Source organism: Pseudophryne corroboree, chromosome 3 (assembly GCF_028390025.1).
Source record: "Pseudophryne corroboree isolate aPseCor3 chromosome 3, aPseCor3.hap2, whole genome shotgun sequence".
Taxonomy (NCBI): domain Eukaryota; kingdom Metazoa; phylum Chordata; class Amphibia; order Anura; family Myobatrachidae; genus Pseudophryne; species Pseudophryne corroboree.
In genome coordinates, this window is record NC_086446.1 from 458336647 (window position 1) to 458360099 (window position 23453).

Consider the following 23453-nt stretch of genomic DNA (forward strand, 5'->3'; position numbering starts at 1 on the left):
GGCGGATCTAAAAGTGGGCGGAGCTTCACGGAATAAGGGCGGAGCTACACGGGACCAGGCTGCAGCCTGCATCACAGGAGGACGAGTTTCCAGACTTTTTCATGTAAGTGGCTGGAAAGCGTGTGTGTGTGTGTGACTGTATTTATGTACAGTGGGGGTCATTTCGATCCGATCGCACGCTGCACTTCTTCGCAGCCGTGCAATCGGGTTGGAACTGCGCATGCGCGGTGGCTGAATTGCGCAGGTGCGTCATTGCCCGGCGACAGTCGTCGCTGTGCAGCGACACCGCGAATGAAGAAAGCTGTCACAGCGGCGATCGCAAGAAGACTGACAGGAGGAAGGCGTTCCAGGGCGTCAACAGACCGTTTTCTGGGAGTGGTTCGGCGAACGCAGGCGTGTCCAGGCGTTTGGAGGGTGGATGTCTGACGTCAATTTCTGGGACATGTATCGCTGGATCGATCGCACAGGGTAACTATTACCATGGTCTAGTTCTACACTAAACTTTTTTTGCATAGCAAGACAGCACAAGCATTCGCAGCCTTGCTATTACAAAAAGCCCTCCCATATAGGCGGCGTCGAGTTGATCGCACGGGCAGCAAAAAGTTGCTACGTGCGATCAACTCGGAATGACCCCCAGTATGTACATGTGTGTGTATGAATATGTGTATGTGGTGTATATGTGACTGTGCAGCATAATGTGTGTAAGCGTCACTGCTTCAGGGGGCGTTGCATCTTGTATAAGCGTTACTGGTACAGGGGGTGTTACGTGTGCAAGAGTCACTGGTACAGGGGGCGTTACGTGCGCAAGCGTGACTGGTACATGGGGCAATACGTGAGCAAGCGTCACTGGTACAGGAGTCGTTGCGTGTGTAAGCGTCACTGGTACAGGGGGTATTACATGTGTAAGCGTCACTAGTACAGGGGGCATTACATGTGCAAGCGTCACTGCTACAGGGGGCGTTACATGTGTAAGCACCAATGCTACAGGGTGCGTTACATGTGTAAGCGTCACTGCTGCAGGGGGCATTAGGTGTGTACGTCACTGCGTCTTGTATAAGCGTCACTGGTACAAGGGGCGTTACATGTGTAAGCGTCAATGCTACAGGGTGCTTTACGTGTGTAAGCGTCACTGCTGCAGGGGGCATAACGTGTGTAAGCGTCACTGCTTCAGGGGATGTTACGTGTGTATGCGTCACTGCGTCTTGTATAAGCGTCACTGGTACAGGGGGCGTTACGTGTGTAAGCATTACTACTGCAGGGGGGCGTTACGTGTGTAAGCATTACTACTGCAGGGGGCGTTACGTGTGTAAGCATCACTACTGCAGGGGGGCGTTACGTGTGTAAGCATTACTACTGCAGGGGGCGTTACGTGTGTAAGCATCACTACTGCAGGGGGGCGTTACGTGTGTAAGTCCAACTACTACAGGGAGCATTGTGTGTATAAGCATTATGTGCGCTGTCCCTTTGTAAAGTACGGGAGGGCGCAAATTTATAGTTTGCAGGGGGGCGCCGAACACCCTAGCACCGGCCCTGAGTGTACGGTAAGCAGTTTGGGAACCACTGCGCTAAACTATATTTTTTTTTATTGCAATGTTTATATTTCTGATTGATAACAATTGGTATCATTAATAGTGGGGTATGTCATTCTGCAGAGCTGTGTACATGTACAGATGTAACCAAGCTCATTTTCGCAGCGATGCAGCATGCTACAACACGGCTTGCTGCATGGTGTGCCATGCTGCGAGTATTTGCAGACGGCGATCACTCCATTCATTCCTAAACAGCAGCGATAGCTCTCACAGCCACATCGGAATCAGGCCCATCATGTGTTCCAGATACAAAGTTACTTACTGGTTTTACTTTGCTCTCACCTCAGTATCAGCCCTTTGTTTTGCTTCATTCTAGCAGGAATTCACTTTCTTAAGCGCTTTTTTTAAAACCTATTTATATATTACCCCACAAAAAATAATTGTTCTGAAATGAATTAGGATTATGTCATAGGTCTCAAGGTTGTACCCATTAGCAGTTCACTAAAGTGCGAGTGCCCATATTGCAACACAGAAAATCTCTCATTGTCAATCAAGTTTACTTTACCCCATATGAGCCAGTAGGATAAAACAATGCACTGTGACTGGACCAGTAGAGGAAAATGTACCTACCTTGTTCCAGATCATGCTGATCATACCAGGGCTCATCCTCCTCACTCTGGAACTCCTCCATCCTTCCTGCTCCCAGCATTTGGCCCGCCAGATAACTCCAGTTTATATATAGGCAATAATACTATAGTTGTTAGCTACATAAATAATGGGATAACCATAAGGGAAATGATGGTTGATGTCTCAGACAACCGTATATAACACTTTTCCTGGCCTTCTGCAGGTTTTTTTATTTTATTTTTATTCTGTGACTTGCTATACATCTGATTCCGTCATCACTGAGCTGTTGCTTCTGCGACCTTGCTTATCACTGCACTAGTTATTCCCAGATGCTGTGTGTGTGGCCAGTTCAGATGAGCTACACGGTAAACCTAGTATGGACTGGAGCTATTGCTATAATCCCCCTTTATGCAGATTCCTGTCACCAGGCCAGATCCAATGCCACCCAGTGTGACCAATGTAATACTAATACAGTATGTCCCTGTTATGGATACAACTCCTTGTACTTGTGCAACAGTATCTCAGGCTCCTTATTCATGGCCCCTGTATTGCCAGTCCCCGGCAGGCAGGCGTTACTCCATCCTACAGGCCCTCTGCTGCCATATACTGTGCATGCTGCTAATACTATGCCAGTGTGTGACTAGTACCCTGTCAGTACTGGGCATAGGAGCTGGGGTGATGCTGCTGCCACAGTGGCAGCGGGTGATGCAGCAGCGCGGCGGGCGTGCAGCTACCAGCGCTCCCCGGGCACCACGTACTATTGTCTCCCATGCAGGTCCTCTCTCTTCCCGTCACCCAGGCTTTCCCCCGTTTACTGCGCTCTCCTGATCAGCTGCACTCTGCTTTGCCCGTCCCTGGCAGCCCCCTCGCTACCGCTGATCTTACTGCTCCTGCGGCCTCAGGTTTCCAGACCCCTCGGTATTCCTGATCCCGGTCCTGTATCCCCGGCTCCCCGTAGCATCCCGTCACATCCCTGGGCCTGGACCGGCTGTGCCCCGCCCTCCCATCCTAGCCGGACTCTCAGCAGCCCCAGCTGATTGGCGGCTCAGTCCCCTCCTTCCCCGCATCATCCGGAGCTCCCGCTGCATCCGCGCCCCCTCCTCACCGGGAATATAACAGCAGCACTCAGCTCCTGGCTACACACTCATGGCACCCCCATGCACGTTACACTGTACACTACGCATGTATCCCGGTGTTCACACACGTCAATAGCATGGATATAACATGTGGGCGGGGCTTATTGGGTGTGGGCGGGGCGTACGGTGGTGACTGCGTACGGCAGCTGCCGATGAGAGCTCAACCCCATACATCTGCAGCGGCAGCAGTCCGGATGACGCAGAGAGGGGCGGGGCCTGATGGATCTATGGGCGGAGCCTATGGCAGTGACGGAGCAGCAGCCGGTGAGAGACATGCATCAGCAGCACTGAGCCGCCTCAGCCCTGGTGACGCAGGAGAAGGGCGGGGCCGACACTCATTCCCTGACGGATCCGGCTCCCGGGCTGCTGCAGGCGGATTGCACGGGGATCCTCCGTACCGGGCCGTGAACGGGCGGAGCTTACAGCTTGGGCCGGCACCGGGATGGGGAACACCGACACCAAGCTAAACTTCAGGAAAGCAGTCATTCAGCTGACCACAAAAACACAGGTACCGGGGGAGGGGCGAGCGGAGTCCACACCTTCAGCTGTGCGGGCTGCACATTACAGGTGTTACTGCCTATTATACTGTATGTAACATATGGGAGACACATATCCCTAGCTCTTATATTGTGTAACAGCAAGCACTCTGTGTGTGTGATTAATATATACATTTTATTACGCGGTGAAACATAACTACATTGTACAGATACGTTACGTTGTGTCCTATATTTATTGTTCTATATAAGCAGTCACTTATTAATAATACAGATTTTTCCTATTACGCTAAACACTGCATCACACAAATGTAGTAAACTCGCAATTGCATTGCTCTAAAAGAAGGTTCATGCAATATTTAGATTAGCTGCCAATGGCTGGGCAAGTCTTTAATATGCGTATTTTTATTAATTTCACAAAGATTACATTTATATGTTTATGGAACAAATCATACAAATTTCTTTTGGCAAGAATAAAAGGTGGTATTGCAAACCACTGAGTGTCATCAGAACCTCCCCACACTGCGTGACAAAGTGTGCACTGAAATAATGTTTACATATAAAATGTTTCCATTAGTGTATGTACTATACTATACTATACTACTAAGTTTGTATTTAAGGATTGGATATCAGGACTCCTGATACGTTCACTTGTTGCAAATATTGGTATGAGTATGACGTGTATTTATTGGTCCTTGATGGAAAATGTATTGCAATCAAAATGATCACAAGATAATTGCAGCATTAAATAATAGATTTTTAATATACAGTGAAGTATATACATACAAGCATCTAATAACAGTGAAACTAACACTCAAGCTGCTAGGTATTATGCCTTGTGAAAAACTGTATGTTTCATTGCAGGATATATCTCATACAACAGATTCTAATACTGATTTTGGGGATGGGGGGTGCTTGTTACCTTGTGTTATTCTTATTCCGTCCAACTGATTGAGGAAGGGGGGAAGGAATTCGCCTTCCTCATTGCAAGACACACTCTTGGAGAGAGGCCTGTAGAACAAGTTTTGTGAGAAGGCTCCCAACAGCTGAAATATCTTACCTTGTGTCCACTGTCACAATAGAGGCCTTGGAGGTCAAATCTCGCTTTCATTTATAGTTTAAGCAAGTTCCTCCCTCTTCCCATACCTACATTTCTAGATCAACCCATGTCATGCTGTACCTGTCCTACAGCAGACCAATAAAGGGAGGCATGCTCGTTTCAGCCTGTGTTCAACCACTGCACACATCCCTCCTCCACCTTTGTTTGCTCACCTAGAATATTAAGCTGAACAACAGCTGCAGATCTCAGATACAGATTGTGTACGTAAAGTTTACGTCATCAGGCTGCCTCACTCTTTAGTCTCCATCTTCTTCCCTGTGCTTTTTATTACTCTTTTCAAATACAGGTTGAGTATCCCATATCCAAATATTCCAAAATACAGAATTTTTTGAGTGAGAGTGAGTTAGTGAAACCTTTGTTTTCTGATGACTCAATGTACACAAACTTTGTTTAATACACAGTTATTAAAAATATTGTATTAAATGACCTTCAGGCTGTGTGTATGAGGTATATTTGATGCATAAATGAATTGTGTGAATGTACATAAGCATTGTTTAATGCACAAAGTTTTTTAAAATATTGGCTAAAATGACCTTCAGGCTGTGTGTATATGAAACATAAATGAATTCTGTGCTTAGACTTGGGTCCCATCACCATGATATCTAATTATGGTATGCAATTATTCCAAAATATGGAAAAATCCGATATCCAAAATACTTCTGGTCCCAAGCATTTTGGATAAGGGATACTCAACCTATGTTTCTCTTCCTCTGTAGAATGCTTTCCTTCTGTATTTATGAACACCCTAAATATATTTGAAGGCTTCTATCATACCCCCCTACTCCATGCTATATATATTAAGGTCTTTAAGTATTACCTGGTAAGATGTGTTGTATAGTTCAGTCTTAAGGGCCCCATACACTACAACGATAATGCCCGATTTTAATCCGATTTCAACCTTTCCGGCCGATAAATTGGATGACAAGTGGCAAATCGGATGTGTTTTACATCCGATCCAATGTACGGTCCCGTGAGCATCGGATCAGAACCACTAGATCATTAGTGCTGCACTGATCCCGCAGGCATGGCTGGGATTGCATAAGATACATCGGATGCAGTCCTTTGGCATACAATGTATCTTATGCGATCCTGCCGCCCTGGAGATTGCCGGGCGGTTCAAGGGCAATCTTATGCGACATGAGGGTCAGACATGTCGCTGTAGTGTATGAGGCCCTTTAGTTGCCATTATCTTCACAATCTTATTTATTTTGGCTTCCAGAACAGAACAGAGCACAGCATTCACTGATGGTGATTTGTCACCAATGGCCTATATATTATCATCACCATCTTTTTCTATATGCTACTAAATCTATTTCATGTGCAGTAGAGCATCTCATGAACTTCCCCTTTGCTTTTCTACATTCCTGAGCTTTGCCATGTGAAAAAGTGACTGCTAGATCCATTTCCTCCTCAGAAGTTGCCAATTTGTGCTGTGAATATTATATTCAGACTTTAGTTACTTGAGTCCCAAGTACATGATGTAGAATTCTTGGTCATAATACTGTAGTTGCCACATTCTTGACCATTAATTGGTTCTGTGTCCTTCTGACAGATTTTACTGTGGGTCTGTCCCCTATAAGTCCCGGAGTGTCTGTGGTGTGGTTGTGCACGTGTGTGACATGTCTGAGGCAGGGAGCTCTTCCCCTGAGGGCGCCATTTTAGGGACACAGAGTTGTAATGTGGTGGCGCTGCCGGCACACCATGAGCCTGAATGGGTGAAAGAATTATGGCCCTCATTCCGAGTTGTTCGCTCGCAAGCTGCATTTAGCAGCTTTGCACACGCTAAGCTGCCGCCTACTGGGAGTGAATCTTAGCATAGTAAAATTGCGAACGAAAGATTAGCAGAATTGCGAATAGACACTTCTTAGCAGTTTCTGAGTAGCTCCACACTTACTCGGCAACTGCGATCAGTTCAGTCAGTTTCGTTCCTGGTTTGACGTCACAAACACTCCCAGCGTTCACCCAGACACTCCCGCGTTTTTCCCAGAAATGGCAGCGTTTTTTCACACACACCCATAAAACGGCCAGTTTCCGCCCACAAACACCCACTTCCTGTCAATCACATTACGATCACCAGAACGAAGAAAAAACCTTGTAATGCCATGAGTAAAATTCCTAACTGCATAGCAAATTTACTCGTCGCAGTGCGAACATTGCGCATGCGCAATTAGCGGAAAACGATGCGAAGAAAATTACTGAGCGAACAACTCGATATGACCACCTATGTGATAGTGTGATCATATAAGAGGTTGGATAAGTCTGAATCTCATGCAGAGAGCTGGAGAAAATCAGTGGAAGATGTGATTTTTCATGGTTCTGCTTTATCATCCACAGGCGACCCCTCTGGGTCACATAAGAGACCATATGCACAAATAGTACATACTGACACCGACACGGACTCTGATCCCTGTGTCGACGATAGTGATTCCAGGGGGATAGATCCTAAATTGGCAAAAAGCATTCAATACATGATTGTTGCTATAAAGGAAGTTTTGGAAGTTACGGAAGCCCCTCCTGTACCTCAGGAGAAAGCTTATTTTTTATAAAGAAAGAAAAATGAATGTAACTTTCCCTCCTTCTCATGAGCTAAATACTCTATTTGAGGGAGTTTGGGTAAACCCTGAAAAGAAATTTCAGATTCACAAAAGGATTCGGGTTGCTTATCCTTTCCCAGCAGAGGACAGGAAAAGATGTGAGTCACCCCCCGTATTAGACAGTGCCCTGTCGAGGTTAACTAAAAAGGTGATTCTCCCTGCACCCGGGACGGCTTCACTGAAGGAGCCGCAGAACGCAACAATGGTACGCTGCTCAGGCCCACCATTGCTTGCGCATGGGTGAGTAGTGCTATCGAAAATGGTCAGATAACCTGTCATCGGAAATTGACGAGATACTCCTAACATTAGGTCATATCAAAGATGTTGCTGCATACATGCTAGAAGCCATGAAGGATATTGGACTCTTGGGTTCAAAAGCCGCTACCATGGCAGTATCAGCTAGAAGGGCGTTGTGGATTCGCCAGTGGAATGCTGATGTAGATTCCAAAAGAAATATGGAGGCTCTCCCATAGAAAGGTGAGGCCTTGTTTGGAGATGGGCTGGATGCGCTAGTCTCTGCGGCTACCGCAGGTAAGTCGACAGTCTTGCCTTATGCTCCTGCACCGGCGAAAAAGACACCACTCTCACATGCAGTCCTTTCGACCCAACAAATAGAAAAAAGCCAAAGGTTCCCCCTTCTTTGCAGGTAGAGGGAGGGGAAGAGGAAAGAAATCCGAAGCGTCTCCAGGATCGCAGGAGCAGAAATCAACCCCTACTTCTGCCAAATCTGCAGCATGACGCTGGGGCTCCCTTGCGGGAGTCCATTCGGGTGGGAGCACGTCTGAAACTTTTTAGTCAAATCTGGCCTAGACCCATGGGCCTTACAAATAGTGTCCCAGGGATACAAACTGGAGTTTGAAGACGTCCCCCCATGCTGATTTTTCAAATCGACCTTGCCAACTTCTCTTCCAGACAGAGAAATCGTAACAGCTGCAATAAAAAAATTATGTCAGAGTCAAGTCATTGTCCTGGTACCCTTGTCACAGCAAGGAGAAGGTTTTTATTCAAGCCTATTTGTAGTTCCGAAGCCGGACGGCTTGGTCAGACCAATTTTAAATCTGAAAAATCTGAATCTCTACCTGAAAAGATTCAAGTTCAAGATGGAATCTCTGAGGGCAGTGATTTCCAGTCTGGAGGAAGGGGAATTCATAAAAGATGCTTATTTGCATGTTCCCACTTATCCTCCTCACCAAGCTTATCTGAGATTCGCAGTGCAGGATTGCCATTGCCAGTTCCAGACGTTGCCGTTCAGACTCTCCACGGCACCGAGGGTATTCACCAAGGTGATGGCAGAGATGATGGTCCTCCTTCGACAACAAGGAGTCAATATAATTCCTTACCTGGACGTTCTCCTGATAAAAGCGAGATCCAGGAAACGGTTGGTGCAGAACATTGCACTCTCCCTGTCAGTACTCCCAACAACACGGTTGGATCTTGAATTTTCCGAAGTCGCAGTTGGAACAGACGACGAGATTGTCCTTTCTAGGGATGATACTGAAACCAACAAGAGTGTCGATCCATCAATGCATTCGGTTGTTGGAAAAGATGGTAGCGGTCTACGAGGCCATACAGTTTGGCCGATTCCATGCTAGAGTATTCCAGTGGGATCTGTTGGACAAGTGGTCTGGATCCCACCTACACATGCACCAGAAGATAGTCCTGTCCTCCAAAGCCAGGATTTCGCTCCTGTGGTGGCTACACAGTTCTCGCCTACTAGAGGGACGCAGGTTCGGGATTCAGGACTGAGTCCTGGTAACCACGGATGCAAGTCTCCGAGGCTGGGGAGCAGTCACACAGGGGGAAAGCTTCCAAGGAAAATGGTCAAGTCAGGAAGCCTGCCTTCACATAAACGTTCTGGAATTGAGAGCCATTTACGGCCTTCTACAAGCGGTACATCTTCTGCAAAATCAACCCGTGCAAATCCAGTCGGACAATGTAACAGCAGTCGCGTACATAAACCGGCAAGGCGGAACGAAAAGCAGAGCGGCAATGGCAGAGGTGACAAAGATCCTCCTCTGGGCAGAAAGACATGCAAGAGCTCGGTCAGCAATTTTAATTCCGGGAGTGGACAACTGGGAAGCAGACTTCCTCAGCAGACACGATCTCCATCCAGGAGAATGGGACCTCCACCAAGAAGTCTTCGCAGAGGTGAAAAGTCTTTGGGGAGTTCCTCAAGTAGACATGATGGCATCTCGTCTCAACAAGAAGCTTCAGAGATATTGTTCCAGGTCGAGGGACCCTCAAGCAATAGCAGTGGATGCACTGGTGACCCAGTGGGTGTTTCGGTCAGTGTATGTCTTCCCTCCACTTCCATTGATACCAAAAGTTCTCAAAATCATAAGAAGAACAAGGGTTCGAGCAATCCTCATTGCCCCGGACTGGCCAAGGAGGGCTTGGTATCCAGATCTTCAGGAGTTGCTCGTAGAAGATCCTCAGCCTCTTCCTCCTCGCGAGGACCTGCTGCAGCAGGGGCCGTGCATGTATCAAGACTTACCGCGGGTACGTTTGACGGCATGGCTGTTGAGCGCCGAATCCTAGTCCGAAAGGGTATTCCCAAAGAAGTCATTCCCACTCTGATTCAGGCCAAGAAAGGAGTAACGTCTAAACATTACCACCGTATTTGGAGAAAATATGTGTCTTGGTGTGAATCCAAGAAGGCTCCTACGGAAGAGTTTCAGTTAGGACGTTTTCTCCATTTTCTGCAGGCTGGTGTGGATGCGGGCCTACGATTGGGGTCAATCAAGGTCCAGATTTCGGCCTTATCTGTTTTCTTTCAAAAGCAATTGGCCTCCTTTCCAGAAGTTCAGACGTTCGTGAAAGGGGTTCGGCACATCCAGCCTCCATTTGTGCCTCCAGTGGCACCATGGGACCTTAATGTGGTGTTGCAGTATCTTCAATCGAGTTGGTTTGAACCTCTACAGGAGTTAGAGTTGAAGTTTCTCACTTGGAAAGTGGTGATGCTTTTGGCCTTGGCATCCTCAAGGCGGGTGTCTGAGTTGGGGGCCTTGTCTCACAAGAGCCCTTACCTGATCTTCCATGAGGATAGAGCGGAGTTGAGAACTCGCCAACAGTTTCTTCCAAAGGTGGTTTCGTCTTTTCATATAAACCGACCTATTGTGGTCCCAGTGGCTACTGACTCCTTTACTGAGTCAAAGTCTTTTGATGTGGTTAGAGCTTTGAAAATTTATGTCGCAAGAACAGCTCGAATAAGGAAAACAGAGGCTCTGTTTCTCTTACGTCCTAGAGGATGCTGGGGACTCCGTAAGGACCATGGGGTATAGACGGGCTCCGTAGGAGACATGGGCACTCTAAAGACTTTAGATGGGTGTGCACTGGCTCCTCCCTCTATGCCCCTCCTCCAGACCTCGGTTAGATCCTGTGCCCAGAGGCGACTGGATGCACTGCAGGGAAGCTCTCCTGAGTTTCTCTGAAAAAGACTTTTGTTAGGTTTTTTATTTTCAGGGAGCACTGCTGGCAACAGGCTCCCTGCATCGTGGGACTGAGGGGAGAGAAGCAGACCTACTTAAATGATAGGCTCTGCTTCTTAGGCTACTGGACACCATTAGCTCCAGAGGGTCGGAACACAGGTCTCATCCTCGCTGTTCGTCCTGGAGCCGCGCCGCCGTCCTCCTCACAGAGCCGGAAGATAGAAGCCGGGTGAGTATAAGAAGAAAAAAGACTTCAAAGGCGGCAGAAGACTTCAGATCTTCACTGAGGTACCGCGCAGCGGTAACGCTGCGCGCCATTGCTCCCACATTCACACAGACTGACGGCACTGTATAGGTGCTGGGCGCAGGGGGGATGCCCTGGGCAGCAATTATAAACCTCAAGGGACACTGGCTGACATATATAGATACTGCGGTATATTACATAAACCCCCGCCAGTATAAAAAATTTGAGCGGGACCGAAGCCTGCCGTTGAGGGGGCGGAGCTTGATCCTCCAGCACCAACCAGCGCCATTTTCTCCACAGCACGCTGCAGAGAAGCTGCTCCCCGGACTCTCCCCTGCTGAACACAAGTACAGAGGGCAAAAAAGAGGGGGGGGGGCACATTTATTTGGCGCAGTGAATGTATTATTAATACATAAAAGCGCTGTACTGACTGGGATTTTGTTCCAGTGTCCAGTGGCGCTGGGTGTGTGCTGGCATACACTCTCTCTCTGTCTCTCCAAAGGGCCTTATTGGGGGAATATATATATATATATATATAAAACAGACGGCACGCCAGCATGTAGGTGAATCAAACAAGAGACAGAGGTAATAGCTATTACCTCTGTCTCTTGTTTGATTCACCTACATGCTGGAGTGCCGTCCGTTACACCCCATTCCATATTGCCTTTTGGAAGGGCGCCCAGACTGGTTGATTTTAGCTCTATTGGAGTGCCGGACATTATATATATATATATATATATATATATATATATATATATATATATCTCTATCTATATATATATATATATATATCTCTATCTATATATATATATATATATATATCTCTATCTATATATATATATATATATATATATATATATATATATCTATCTATCTCTATATATATCTCTATCTATATATATATATATATATATATATATATATATATATAATATATATATGTATATATGTATTCCAGTTGTCCGGCACTCCCTTCTGGATAATATAATGCTTGCTGAGGTGCCTTCTTAAGCTCCGTGGAGCTATTGTAATATAGTCAAATAAGCGGCACTCACCAGGCTTCTTAAGGAATAGTAAAACGGTCCTTTATTGAATCCTACGTTTCGGGAGTAACCCCGTCGTCAGGGACAGCATAGACATAAATACAATGTGATTTAACAAACATATATACCCTCCCCCAACTGCAATCAAACAGTCTTACCTGTGACACCTGGAGGACGCCAGCCTTCAGCATCGCGGGCCATCCCGCCGTCCATGTTTCCACCTTCTGCTCGACGGGACCCGTGACGTCATCCAGCAGCGCCCCCCGGCGCACACAGTGCACGCTGCTCGGTTGCTAAACAACACAACAACAATCAATGTTGTAATTACATTTAAAACAAATATATCACAGCAATGGTCCTTAAACATTTGTACTATGTGTAACCTGGTTATAAACATCTATTCAAATACATTTTCATGCTCACCATCTAGCTAATTCTCACTGTGAACGGATCAATCAATCAGTACTGTTATAACCATAAGCATTAAAGAAAGCATTGTAGCCCGAGGCTTTCATTTAACCCTCGAGGTGCTATCGTATCTAGGGCACTAATCCACCTACATTCTGTTTGTAATAATATTTTAGCCCGATTGCCCCCCCGAATTCTCAAGGGGACATGGTCAATGATGATTGATCTCATGCTGGCTATACTATGTCTTGCCTCAGAACAATGTCTGGCAACAGGTTGATCACTACTGCCTGATTCCAATGCATGCCTTATTGCTGTCCTGTGCTGCGCCATGCGCTCTTTAAATTGGCGCTGTGTTTTGCCGATATACGCCAACCCGCAGGGACAGGTTAGCATATATACGACAAAAGTGGTACTGCATGTTACTGGATATTTTATCTCAAATCGCTTTCCTGTATGGGGATGACAGAATGTGTTACCTACTGTAAGGGCTCTGCAGGCAACACATCCCAGACATCTGTAGCAGCCGTTCTTTCTACTTAGAAAGTGTGATGTTTGTTTCTTATCCATTCCCGTGATGTCCAACTTAACTAGTCGGTCTTTCAAATTCCTGCCTCTGGTGTAACTGGGCAATAATCTGGCTTGTCGTAATAATGGTAAATCCCCATCTGTGTTTACCATGGGCCACCATTTTTTGGCCTTTTTAGTGAGAGAAGGACTCTTGTCCGTATATGGACTCACCCATGGGACTACTTCTGAGCCACTATTAGGTTTTACCTGCGGCTGATATTTTAGTATATCAGCTCGTGGGATTTTTAATACTCTGTTTTTAGTGTCTTCTAGCAGCTGTTTGTCATATCCTCTTTCCAGGAATTTATCTACCATCAAATTCAAGGCTGAATCAATCATGGTAGGATCTGATGTAATTCGTCTGGCCCTCAACATCTGTGAGTAGGGCAGACTATTACGGAGAGGCAGAGGATGAAAACTGTCATTTCTTAGGATTGTGTTCCTGTCAGTACTCTTAACAAATAACGAAGTGCTCAAATTAGATTCTTCTACTGTGATCTTGACATCCAAATAATGTACAGACTCCATACTCATATCATATGACAGTTTAACCACACTATCAGACAGGTTATGTTCATCCAATATTTTACGAAGATCTGCTGTGGTGCCTGACCAAATAATAAGCAAATAGTCTATATATCTTACATATAGCTGGATATTAGACAATAATATTCCCTGTCTGTAGAAAAGGTGTTGTTCTACAGCGTACATGAATGCGTTCGCGTACGATGGGGCCACTGAGGATCCCATCGCACAACCCGCCTTCTGTAGATAAACTCTACCATCATGTAAGAAAAAATTGCGGGTCAACACCATGAACAACAACTTCAAAAAGAAAGCAACTGGTGGTCCCACATAGTGGGGATTATCCACTATGAGTGCCCTGACCGCCTCCACACCCGCATCGTGAGGTATACAGGTGTAGAGGCTAGTCACGTCAGCACTACAAAGTGCCACCGAGTTGGAAGTCACCATTACTTCATTCAGTTTATTCAACAATGCGGTGGTATCCTGTAAATATGAAGGTATTAATTTAATGCAAGGATTAAGGATCGAGTCCAGAAACACAGAGATAGGTTGATATAGTGAGCCCCTCCCCGATACAATAGGGCGCCCCGGGGGTTTATTAAGATCTTTGTGTATTTTTGGGACCACATAGAATAAGGGCACAACAGGAAAATCAACCGTTAGTGCTAACCGTAATTGATCATCAATAATGTCATCTCTGACTGCCTGTAATAACATAGTGTCTAATTCCTTCTTAAACACCCCACTGGGGTCCCTGGGTAGTAATTCATAAGTGGTAGTATCTGATAATTGTCTATTACATTCCAATCTGTAATCCTCCAGGTTCTGTACTACCACCGCGCCGCCCTTATCCGCGGGGCGAATGATAATATCTTTCCGTTCAGACAATGATTTAATTGCTGCCATCTCCTCCTTGTTAAGATTGTTGGCCTGCCCAGGTGACCTAATTATTTCCTGACCCTCTATATCCAAGAGTCGTGTGAAAGTTCGTATAGCGGCATTTTGTGTCGTAGGGTCAAACTTGGATCTTGGCATAATTTTCTTTAATTGGGGAGGAATATCTCTACCAGTTGCTGTTGCACCCGAATTCATTTGTTTTCCAAAATGATCCTTTAGCCGTAACGTCCTATTGAGTTTGTATGTACTCACTTTCCACTCAAATGGATCCATGTGTGTAGTGGGTACAAATGATAGTCCTTTAGATAACATATGATGTTCCATAGCAGTTAAGGGGGTGGTAGAGAGATTGAACACTAAATCGGCTATCGGCGTGGCGGTTTTTTGTTTGTGTATTCTTTGGTTCTGCCTCGCCCTCCTCGTCCTCTTGCGTTGGGTTTTGGGCGGATAGCTGATCTGGTAAGTACCCCTAAAGGGTGATCCAAATTATTAGGGGTGCTTGGTGCTGCTTCTGCTTCACTCTGGGACGTGCTGGATCCCTCTGTATCTCTAAATCGGGTCCTCTGTCTCCGATACTGGTAGGCTCTTGATCTATCAGGCGGGGGGTTGGTGTTGGACACCCATGCATACACTCTCCGCTGTTCATAGTCGAGCTGTACTTTCCGCAGTTTTTCTTTTTTGAAGGCGATCAACTCTCTTTTATATTTAGCCATCTGTGTATTGAGACGTTCCATCCAATTTATACTGGTGTCAGCAAGCAATGCACTTTTATGGGTAGTTTCAAATTCCAGTAACTTTGACTTTGTCACGTTCAATTCTCTCGTTGCCTCCTCAACGACTAATAATACTAAGTCCATGGAGCACTTATTGAGTATAGCAATCCACCTGCGGCAGAATGCTAAATTATATCGTCCAATAGTGGGCATATTTTTGATCCTAAAGCCCCTTGGCAGCTGTTTGGATTTGTAGTAATCTGATAGTGTTATGCCATGGTATAAGTAATCACATTCACGTTGTTTTAATTTAAGCCACTGTTGAAATGACACCTCTGGGATTGGTGCTGCTGCATCGTCATCCAATTGTTGTTTAAGTAGGATGTTATCTGCTTCCATATCAGAGAAGCTTAAGGTTTCTAAAGCTCCCATGAAGGAAAGATCAGGCATCAGTTCCGTCACATTAAGAGGGGTAGCCATAATGGTGGTAGAGGTTTCAATCACTGAAAATGCTCAGGTGATTAATTGCTGGATAATAGATACACCCCGTGCTTTAAAAACAACATGTAAAAGAACTCCGTGCTGACCAAGTGCTGCAGAAAGGGATTATTCATCCACGGGTGCCATGACAAGGAGATAGCACTGTAGCACACAGCCTGCTATTTCCCTTTACATGTATTCCAGTTGTCCGGCACTCCCATGTATTTGAATAGATGTTTATAACCAGGTTACACATAGTACAAATGTTTAAGGACCATTGCTGTGATATATTTGTCTGATGCCTGATCTTTCCTTCATGGGAGCTTTAGAAACCTTAAGCTTCTCTGATATGGAAGCAGATAACATCCTACTTAAACAACAATTGGATGACGATGCAGCAGCACCAATCCCAGAGGTGTCATTTCAACAGTGGCTTAAATTAAAACAACGTGAATGTGATTACTTATACCATGGCATAACACTATCAGATTACTACAAATCCAAACAGCTGCCAAGGGGCTTTAGGATCAAAAATATGCCCACTATTGGACGATATAATTTAGCATTCTGCCGCAGGTGGATTGCTATACTCAATAAGTGCTCCATGGACTTAGTATTATTAGTCGTTGAGGAGGCAACGAGAGAATTGAACGTGACAAAGTCAAAGTTACTGGAATTTGAAACTACCCATAAAAGTGCATTGCTTGCTGACACCAGTATAAATTGGATGGAACGTCTCAATACACAGATGGCTAAATATAAAAGAGAGTTGATCGCCTTCAAAAAAGAAAAACTGCGGAAAGTACAGCTCGACTATGAACAGCGGAGAGTGTATGCATGGGTGTCCAACACCAACCCCCCGCCTGATAGATCAAGAGCCTACCAGTATCGGAGACAGAGGACCCGATTTAGAGATACAGAGGGATCCAGCACGTCCCAGAGTGAAGCAGAAGCAGCACCAAGCACCCCTAATAATTTGGATCACCCTTTAGGGGTACTTACCAGATCAGCTATCCGCCCAAAACCCAACGCAAGAGGACGAGGAGGGCGAGGCAGAACCAAAGAATACACAAACAAAAAACCGCCACGCCGATAGCTGATTTAGTGTTCAATCTCTCTACCACCCCCTTAACTGCTATGGAACATCATATGTTATCTAAAGGACTATCATTTGTACCCACTACACACATGGATCCATTTGAGTGGAAAGTGAGTACATACAAACTCAATAGGACGTTACGGCTAAAGGATCATTTTGGAAAACAAATGAATTCGGGTGCAACAGCAACTGGTAGAGATATTCCTCCCCAATTAAAGAAAATTATGCCAAGATCCAAGTTTGACCCTACGACACAAAATGCCGCTATACGAACTTTCACACGACTCTTGGATATAGAGGGTCAGGAAATAATTAGGTCACCTGGGCAGGCCAACAATCTTAACAAGGAGGAGATGGCAGCAATTAAATCATTGTCTGAACGGAAAGATATTATCATTCGCCCCGCGGATAAGGGCGGCGCGGTGGTAGTACAGAACCTGGAGGATTACAGATTGGAATGTAATAGACAATTATCAGATACTACCACTTATGAATTACTACCCAGGGACCCCAGTGGGGTGTTTAAGAAGGAATTAGACACTATGTTATTACAGGCAGTCAGAGATGACATTATTGATGATCAATTACGGTTAGCACTAACGGTTGATTTTCCTGTTGTGCCCTTATTCTATGTGGTCCCAAAAATACACAAAGATCTTAATAAACCCCCGGGGCGCCCTATTGTATCGGGGAGGGGCTCACTATATCAACCTATCTCTGTGTTTCTGGACTCGATCCTTAATCCTTGCATTAAATTAATACCTTCATATTTACAGGATACCACCGCATTGTTGAATAAACTGAATGAAGTAATGGTGACTTCCAACTCGGTGGCACTTTGTAGTGCTGACGTGACTAGCCTCTACACCTGTATACCTCACGATGCGGGTGTGGAGGCGGTCAGGGCACTCATAGTGGATAATCCCCACTATGTGGGACCACCAGTTGCTTTCTTTTTGAAGTTGTTGTTCATGGTGTTGACCCGCAATTTTTTCTTACATGATGGTAGAGTTTATCTACAGAAGGCGGGTTGTGCGATGGGATCCTCAGTGGCCCCATCGTACGCGAACGCATTCATGTACGCTGTAGAACAACACCTTTTCTACAGACAGGGAATATTATTGTCTAATATCCAGCTATATGTAAGATATATAGACTATTTGCTTATTATTTGGTCAGGCACCACAGCAGATCTTCGTAAAATATTGGATGAACATAACCTGTCTGATAGTGTGGTTAAACTGTCATATGATATGAGTATGGAGTCTGTACATTATTTGGATGTCAAGATCACAGTAGAAGAATCTAATTTGAGCACTTCGTTATTTGTTAAGAGTACTGACAGGAACACAATCCTAAGAAATGACAGTTTTCATCCTCTGCCTCTCCGTAATAGTCTGCCCTACTCACAGATGTTGAGGGCCAGACGAATTACATCAGATCCTACCATGATTGATTCAGCCTTGAATTTGATGGTAGATAAATTCCTGGAAAGAGGATATGACAAACAGCTGCTAGAAGACACTAAAAACAGAGTATTAAAAATCCCACGAGCTGATATACTAAAATATCAGCCGCAGGTAAAACCTAATAGTGGCTCAGAAGTAGTCCCATGGGTGAGTCCATATACGGACAAGAGTCCTTCTCTCACTAAAAAGGCCAAAAAATGGTGGCCCATGGTAAACACAGATGGGGATTTACCATTATTACGACAAGCCAGATTATTGCCCAGTTACACCAGAGGCAGGAATTTGAAAGACCGACTAGTTAAGTTGGACATCACGGGAATGGATAAGAAACAAACATCACACTTTCTAAGTAGAAAGAACGGCTGCTACAGATGTCTGGGATGTGTTGCCTGCAGAGCCCTTACAGTAGGTAACACATTCTGTCATCCCCATACAGGAAAGCGATTTGAGATAAAATATCCAGTAACATGCAGTACCACTTTTGTCGTATATATGCTAACCTGTCCCTGCGGGTTGGCGTATATCGGCAAAACACAGCGCCAATTTAAAGAGCGCATGGCGCAGCACAGGACAGCAATAAGGCATGCATTGGAATCAGGCAGTAGTGATCAACCTGTTGCCAGACATTGTTCTGAGGCAAGACATAGTATAGCCAGCATGAGATCAATCATCATTGACCATGTCCCCTTGAGAATTCGGGGGGGCAATCGGGCTAAAATATTATTACAAACAGAATGTAGGTGGATTAGTGCCCTAGATACGATAGCACCTCGAGGGTTAAATGAAAGCCTCGGGCTACAATGCTTTCTTTAATGCTTATGGTTATAACAGTACTGATTGATTGATCCGTTCACAGTGAGAATTAGCTAGATGGTGAGCATGAAAATGTATTTGAATAGATGTTTATAACCAGGTTACACATAGTACAAATGTTTAAGGACCATTGCTGTGATATATTTGTTTTAAATGTAATTACAACATTGATTGTTGTTGTGTTGTTTAGCAACCGAGCAGCGTGCACTGTGTGCGCCGGGGGGCGCTGCTGGATGACGTCACGGGTCCCGTCGAGCAGAAGGTGGAAACATGGACGGCGGGATGGCCCGCGATGCTGAAGGCTGGCGTCCTCCAGGTGTCACAGGTAAGACTGTTTGATTGCAGTTGGGGGAGGGTATATATGTTTGTTAAATCACATTGTATTTATGTCTATGCTGTCCCTGACGACGGGGTTACTCCCGAAACGTAGGATTCAATAAAGGACCGTTTTACTATTCCTTAAGAAGCCTGGTGAGTGCCGCTTATTTGACTATATTATATATATATATATATATATATATATATCTCTATCTATCTCTCTGAGTGTGTGGGGTGTCGGTACGTGTGTGTCGGCATGTCTGAAGCGGAAGGCTCATCTAAGGAGGAGGTAGAGCAGATGATTGTGGTGTCTCCGTCGGCGACGCCAACACCGGATTGGTTGGATATGTGGAATGTTTTAATTGCAAATGTGTCTTTATTACATAAAAGATTGGACAAAGCAGAGTCCAGAGAAAAAGCAGGGAGTCAATCCATGGCTTTGACTGTCACAGGGCCCTTCAGGATCTCAGAAACGTCCCCTGTCCCAGGTAGCAGACACTGATACTGACACGGATTCTGACTCCAGTGTCGACTACGATGATGCGAGGTTACATCCAAGGGTGGCCAAAAGTATTCATTATATGATTATTGCAATAAAAGATGTTTTGCTTATCACAGAGGACCCCTCTGTCCCTGGCACGAGGGTATGCATGTTTAAGGAGAAGAAACCTAAGGTAACTTTTCCACCATCTCATGAGCTGAACGCTTTATTTGAAAAGGCTTGGGAAACTCCAGACACGAAACTGCAGATTCCCAAGAGAATTCTTAGGGCGTATCCTTTCCCCGCACAGGACAGGTTACGGTGGGAATCCTCCCCCAGGGTGGACAAGGCTTTGACGCGCTTGTCCAAAAAGGTGGCGCTACCATCTCCAGACACGCCAGCCCTCAAGGATCCTGCTGATCGCAGACAGGAGACTACCTTAAAATCAATTTATACACATACGGGTGCCTTGTTCAGACCGGCAGTAGCGTCGGCATGGGTGTGTAGCGCGATAGCAACATGGGCACATAACCTGTCATCTGACATTTACACCCTAGATAAGGATAGCATTTTATTGACCTTGGGTCATATTAAAGACGCAGCCTTATATATGAGAGACGCTGCGAGAGACGTTGGGCTGTTTGGTTCAAGAGCCAACGCCATGGCAATTTCTGCTAGGCGAGCCCTGTGGACCCGCCAATGGACGGGTGATGCCGATTCAAAGAGACATATGGAAGTTTTACCTTACAAGGGTGAGGTTTTATTTGGGGAGGGCCTCGCGGACCTGGTTTCCACAGCTTACGCGGGTAAATCTTCTTTTTTGCCTTATGTTCCCCAACAGCAAAAGAAAACACCACAATATCAGATGCAGTCCTTTCGGTCGCATAAGTCCAGATGAGGTCGGGGCTCTTCCTTCCTCGCCAGAGGTAAGGGTAGAGGGAAAAGAATGCCTGCTACGGCTGGTTCCCAGGAACAGAAGTCCTCCCCGGCTTCTACAAAATCCACTGCATGACACTGGGGCTCCACTGTGGGAGTCCGCGCCGGTGGGGGCACGTCTTCGACTCTTCAGCCAGGTCTGGGTTCTGTCAGACGTGGACCCTTGGGCGATAGAAATTGTATCCCAAGGCTACAAACTGGAATTCGAAGAGGTGCCTCCTCTTCGATTTTTCAGGTTCCATGCGAGGACATTTCAGTGGGACCTTCTGGACAAGTGGTCGGGGTCCCATCTACAAATACATCTGAAAATAAGCCTGTCCCCCAGGGCCAGGGTGTCTCTCCTGTGGTGGCTGCAGAGTGCTCACCTTCTAGAGGGTCGCAGGTTCGGCATTCAAGACTGGGTTCTGGTGACCACGGACGCAAGCCTCCGAGGATGGGGAGCAGTCACACAAGGAAGAAATTTTCAGGGACTATGGTCAAGCCAGGAGGCTTGTCTACACATCAACGTGCTGGAATTGAGGGCCATATACAACGGCCTACGACAAGCGGAGAATCTTCTTCGCGGCCTACCGGTGCTGATTCAATCAGACAACGTCACAGCCGTGGCTCATGTAAACCGCCAAGGCGGGACAAGGAGCAGAGTGGCAATGGCGGAAGCCACCAGGATTCTTCGCTGGACGGAAAATCACATAAGCGCTGTGTCAGCAGTCTTCATTACGGGAGTGGACAACTGGGAAGCAGACTTCCTCAGCAGACACGATCTCCATCCAGGAGAGTGGGGACTTCATCATGAAGTTGTTGCAGAGATAACAAGTCATTGGGGACGTCCTCAAATAGACAAGCCTCAACAAGAAGCTTTGGAGGTATTGTGCCAGGTCAAGGGACCCTCAGGCAGTAGCGGCAGACGCCCTGGTGACACCATGGGTGTTTCAGTCGGTCTATGTGTTCCCTCCTCTTCCACTCATCTCAAAAATATTGAGAATCATAACAGCAGGGGCCCTGCGTGTTCCAAGACTTACCGCGGTTACGTTTGACGGCATGGCAGTTAAACACCGAATCCTAGCTGGGAAAGGTATTCTGGAGGAAGTTATCCCCACTCTGATAAAGGCTAGGAAGGAGGTGACGGCGAAACATTATCACCGTATCTGGAGGAAGTATGTATCTTGGTGTGAAGCCAAGATTTCCACCTGGGCCGTTTTCTCCACTTTCTACAAACAGGAGTGGATATGGGCCTAAAGTTAGGGCCGAAATCTGTACCTTAATAGAGCCTATCAATATTCTTTCAGAAGGAATTGGCTTCTCTCCCAGAAGTCCAGACTTTTGTGAAGGGAGTGCTGCACATCCAGCCTCCTTTTGTGCCCCCAGTGGCACCATGGGACCTTAACGTGGTGTTACAGTTCCTAAAATCACACTGGTTTGAACCTCTTCAAACGATTGAATTAAAATTTCTCACTTGGAAAGTGGTCATGTTGCTGGCCTTGGCATCTGCAAGGCGGGTGTCTGAATTGGCGGCTTTGTCTCACAAGAGCCCCTATCTGATTTTCCAGGTGGATCGAGCAGAGTTGAGAACTCGTCCTCAATATCTGCCTAAGGTGGTTTCGTCATTTCATATGAACCAACCTATTGTGGTGCCTGTGGCTACGGGGGACTTGGAGGATGCCAAGTCCCTTGATGTAGTCGGGGCCTTAAAAATTTATGTAGCCAGGATGGCTCGAGTTCGGAAAACAGAGGCACTGTTTGTCCTGTATGCGGCCAACAAAGTTGGCGCTCCTGCTTCTAAGCAGACTATTGCTCGCTGGATCTGTAACACGATCCAGCAGGCTCATTTTACGGCTGGATTGCCGTTACCAAATTCGGTAAAGGCCCATTCCACTAGGAAGGTGGGCTCTTCTTGGGCGGCTGCCCGAGGCGTCTCGGCTTTACAGCTTTGCCAAGCGGCTACTTGGTCAGGTTCAAACAATTTTGCAAAATTCTACAAGTTTGTTACCCTGGCTGATGAGGACCTCATGTTTGCTCAATCGGTGCTGCAGAGTCATCCGCACTCTCCCGCCCGGTCTGGAGCTTTGGTATAATCCCCATGGTCCTTACGGAGTCCCCAGCATCCTCTAGGACGTTAGAGAAAATAAGATTTTAAACCTACCGGTCAATCTTTTTCTCCTAGTCCGTAGAGGATGCTGGGCGCCCATCCCAGTGCGGACTAAATTCTGCAAGACTTGTATTTAGTTATTGCTTACATAAGGGTTATGTTACAGTTAAAATCAGTCTTCGGCTGATGCTGTTTTGTTCATACTGTTAACTGGTTGCATATATTCCATGTTGTACGGTGTGGATGGTGTGGGCTGGTATGAAATCTTGCCCTTAGATTAACAAAAATCCTTTCCTCGTACTGTCCGTCTCCTCTGGGCACAGTTCTTTAACTGAGGTCTGGAGGAGGGGCATAGAGGGAGGAGCCAGTGCACACCCATCTAAAGTCCTTAGAGTGCCCATGTCTCCTGCGGAGCCCGTCTATACCCCATGGTCCTTATG

General features: G+C 46.1%; 2 protein-coding genes across 2 annotated transcripts in view; one reads left to right on the forward strand and one right to left on the reverse strand.

Annotated features, from left to right (window-relative positions):
• Positions 1-3408, reverse strand: part of CDR2L (cerebellar degeneration related protein 2 like) — a 41303-nt gene extending 37895 nt beyond the window's left edge. The window contains exon 1 of the mRNA XM_063960667.1: positions 2160-3408. Coding sequence (XP_063816737.1) covers positions 2160-2238 — 79 coding nt within the window. The 5' untranslated portion in view covers positions 2239-3408. The remainder of the gene's footprint in view (positions 1-2159) is intronic.
• Positions 3409-3508: 100 nt separating this feature from the next.
• Positions 3509-23453, forward strand: part of HID1 (HID1 domain containing) — a 138225-nt gene continuing 118280 nt past the window's right edge. The window contains exon 1 of the mRNA XM_063960666.1: positions 3509-3800. Within this exon, the coding sequence (XP_063816736.1) occupies positions 3735-3800 (66 nt within the window). The 5' untranslated portion in view covers positions 3509-3734. The remainder of the gene's footprint in view (positions 3801-23453) is intronic.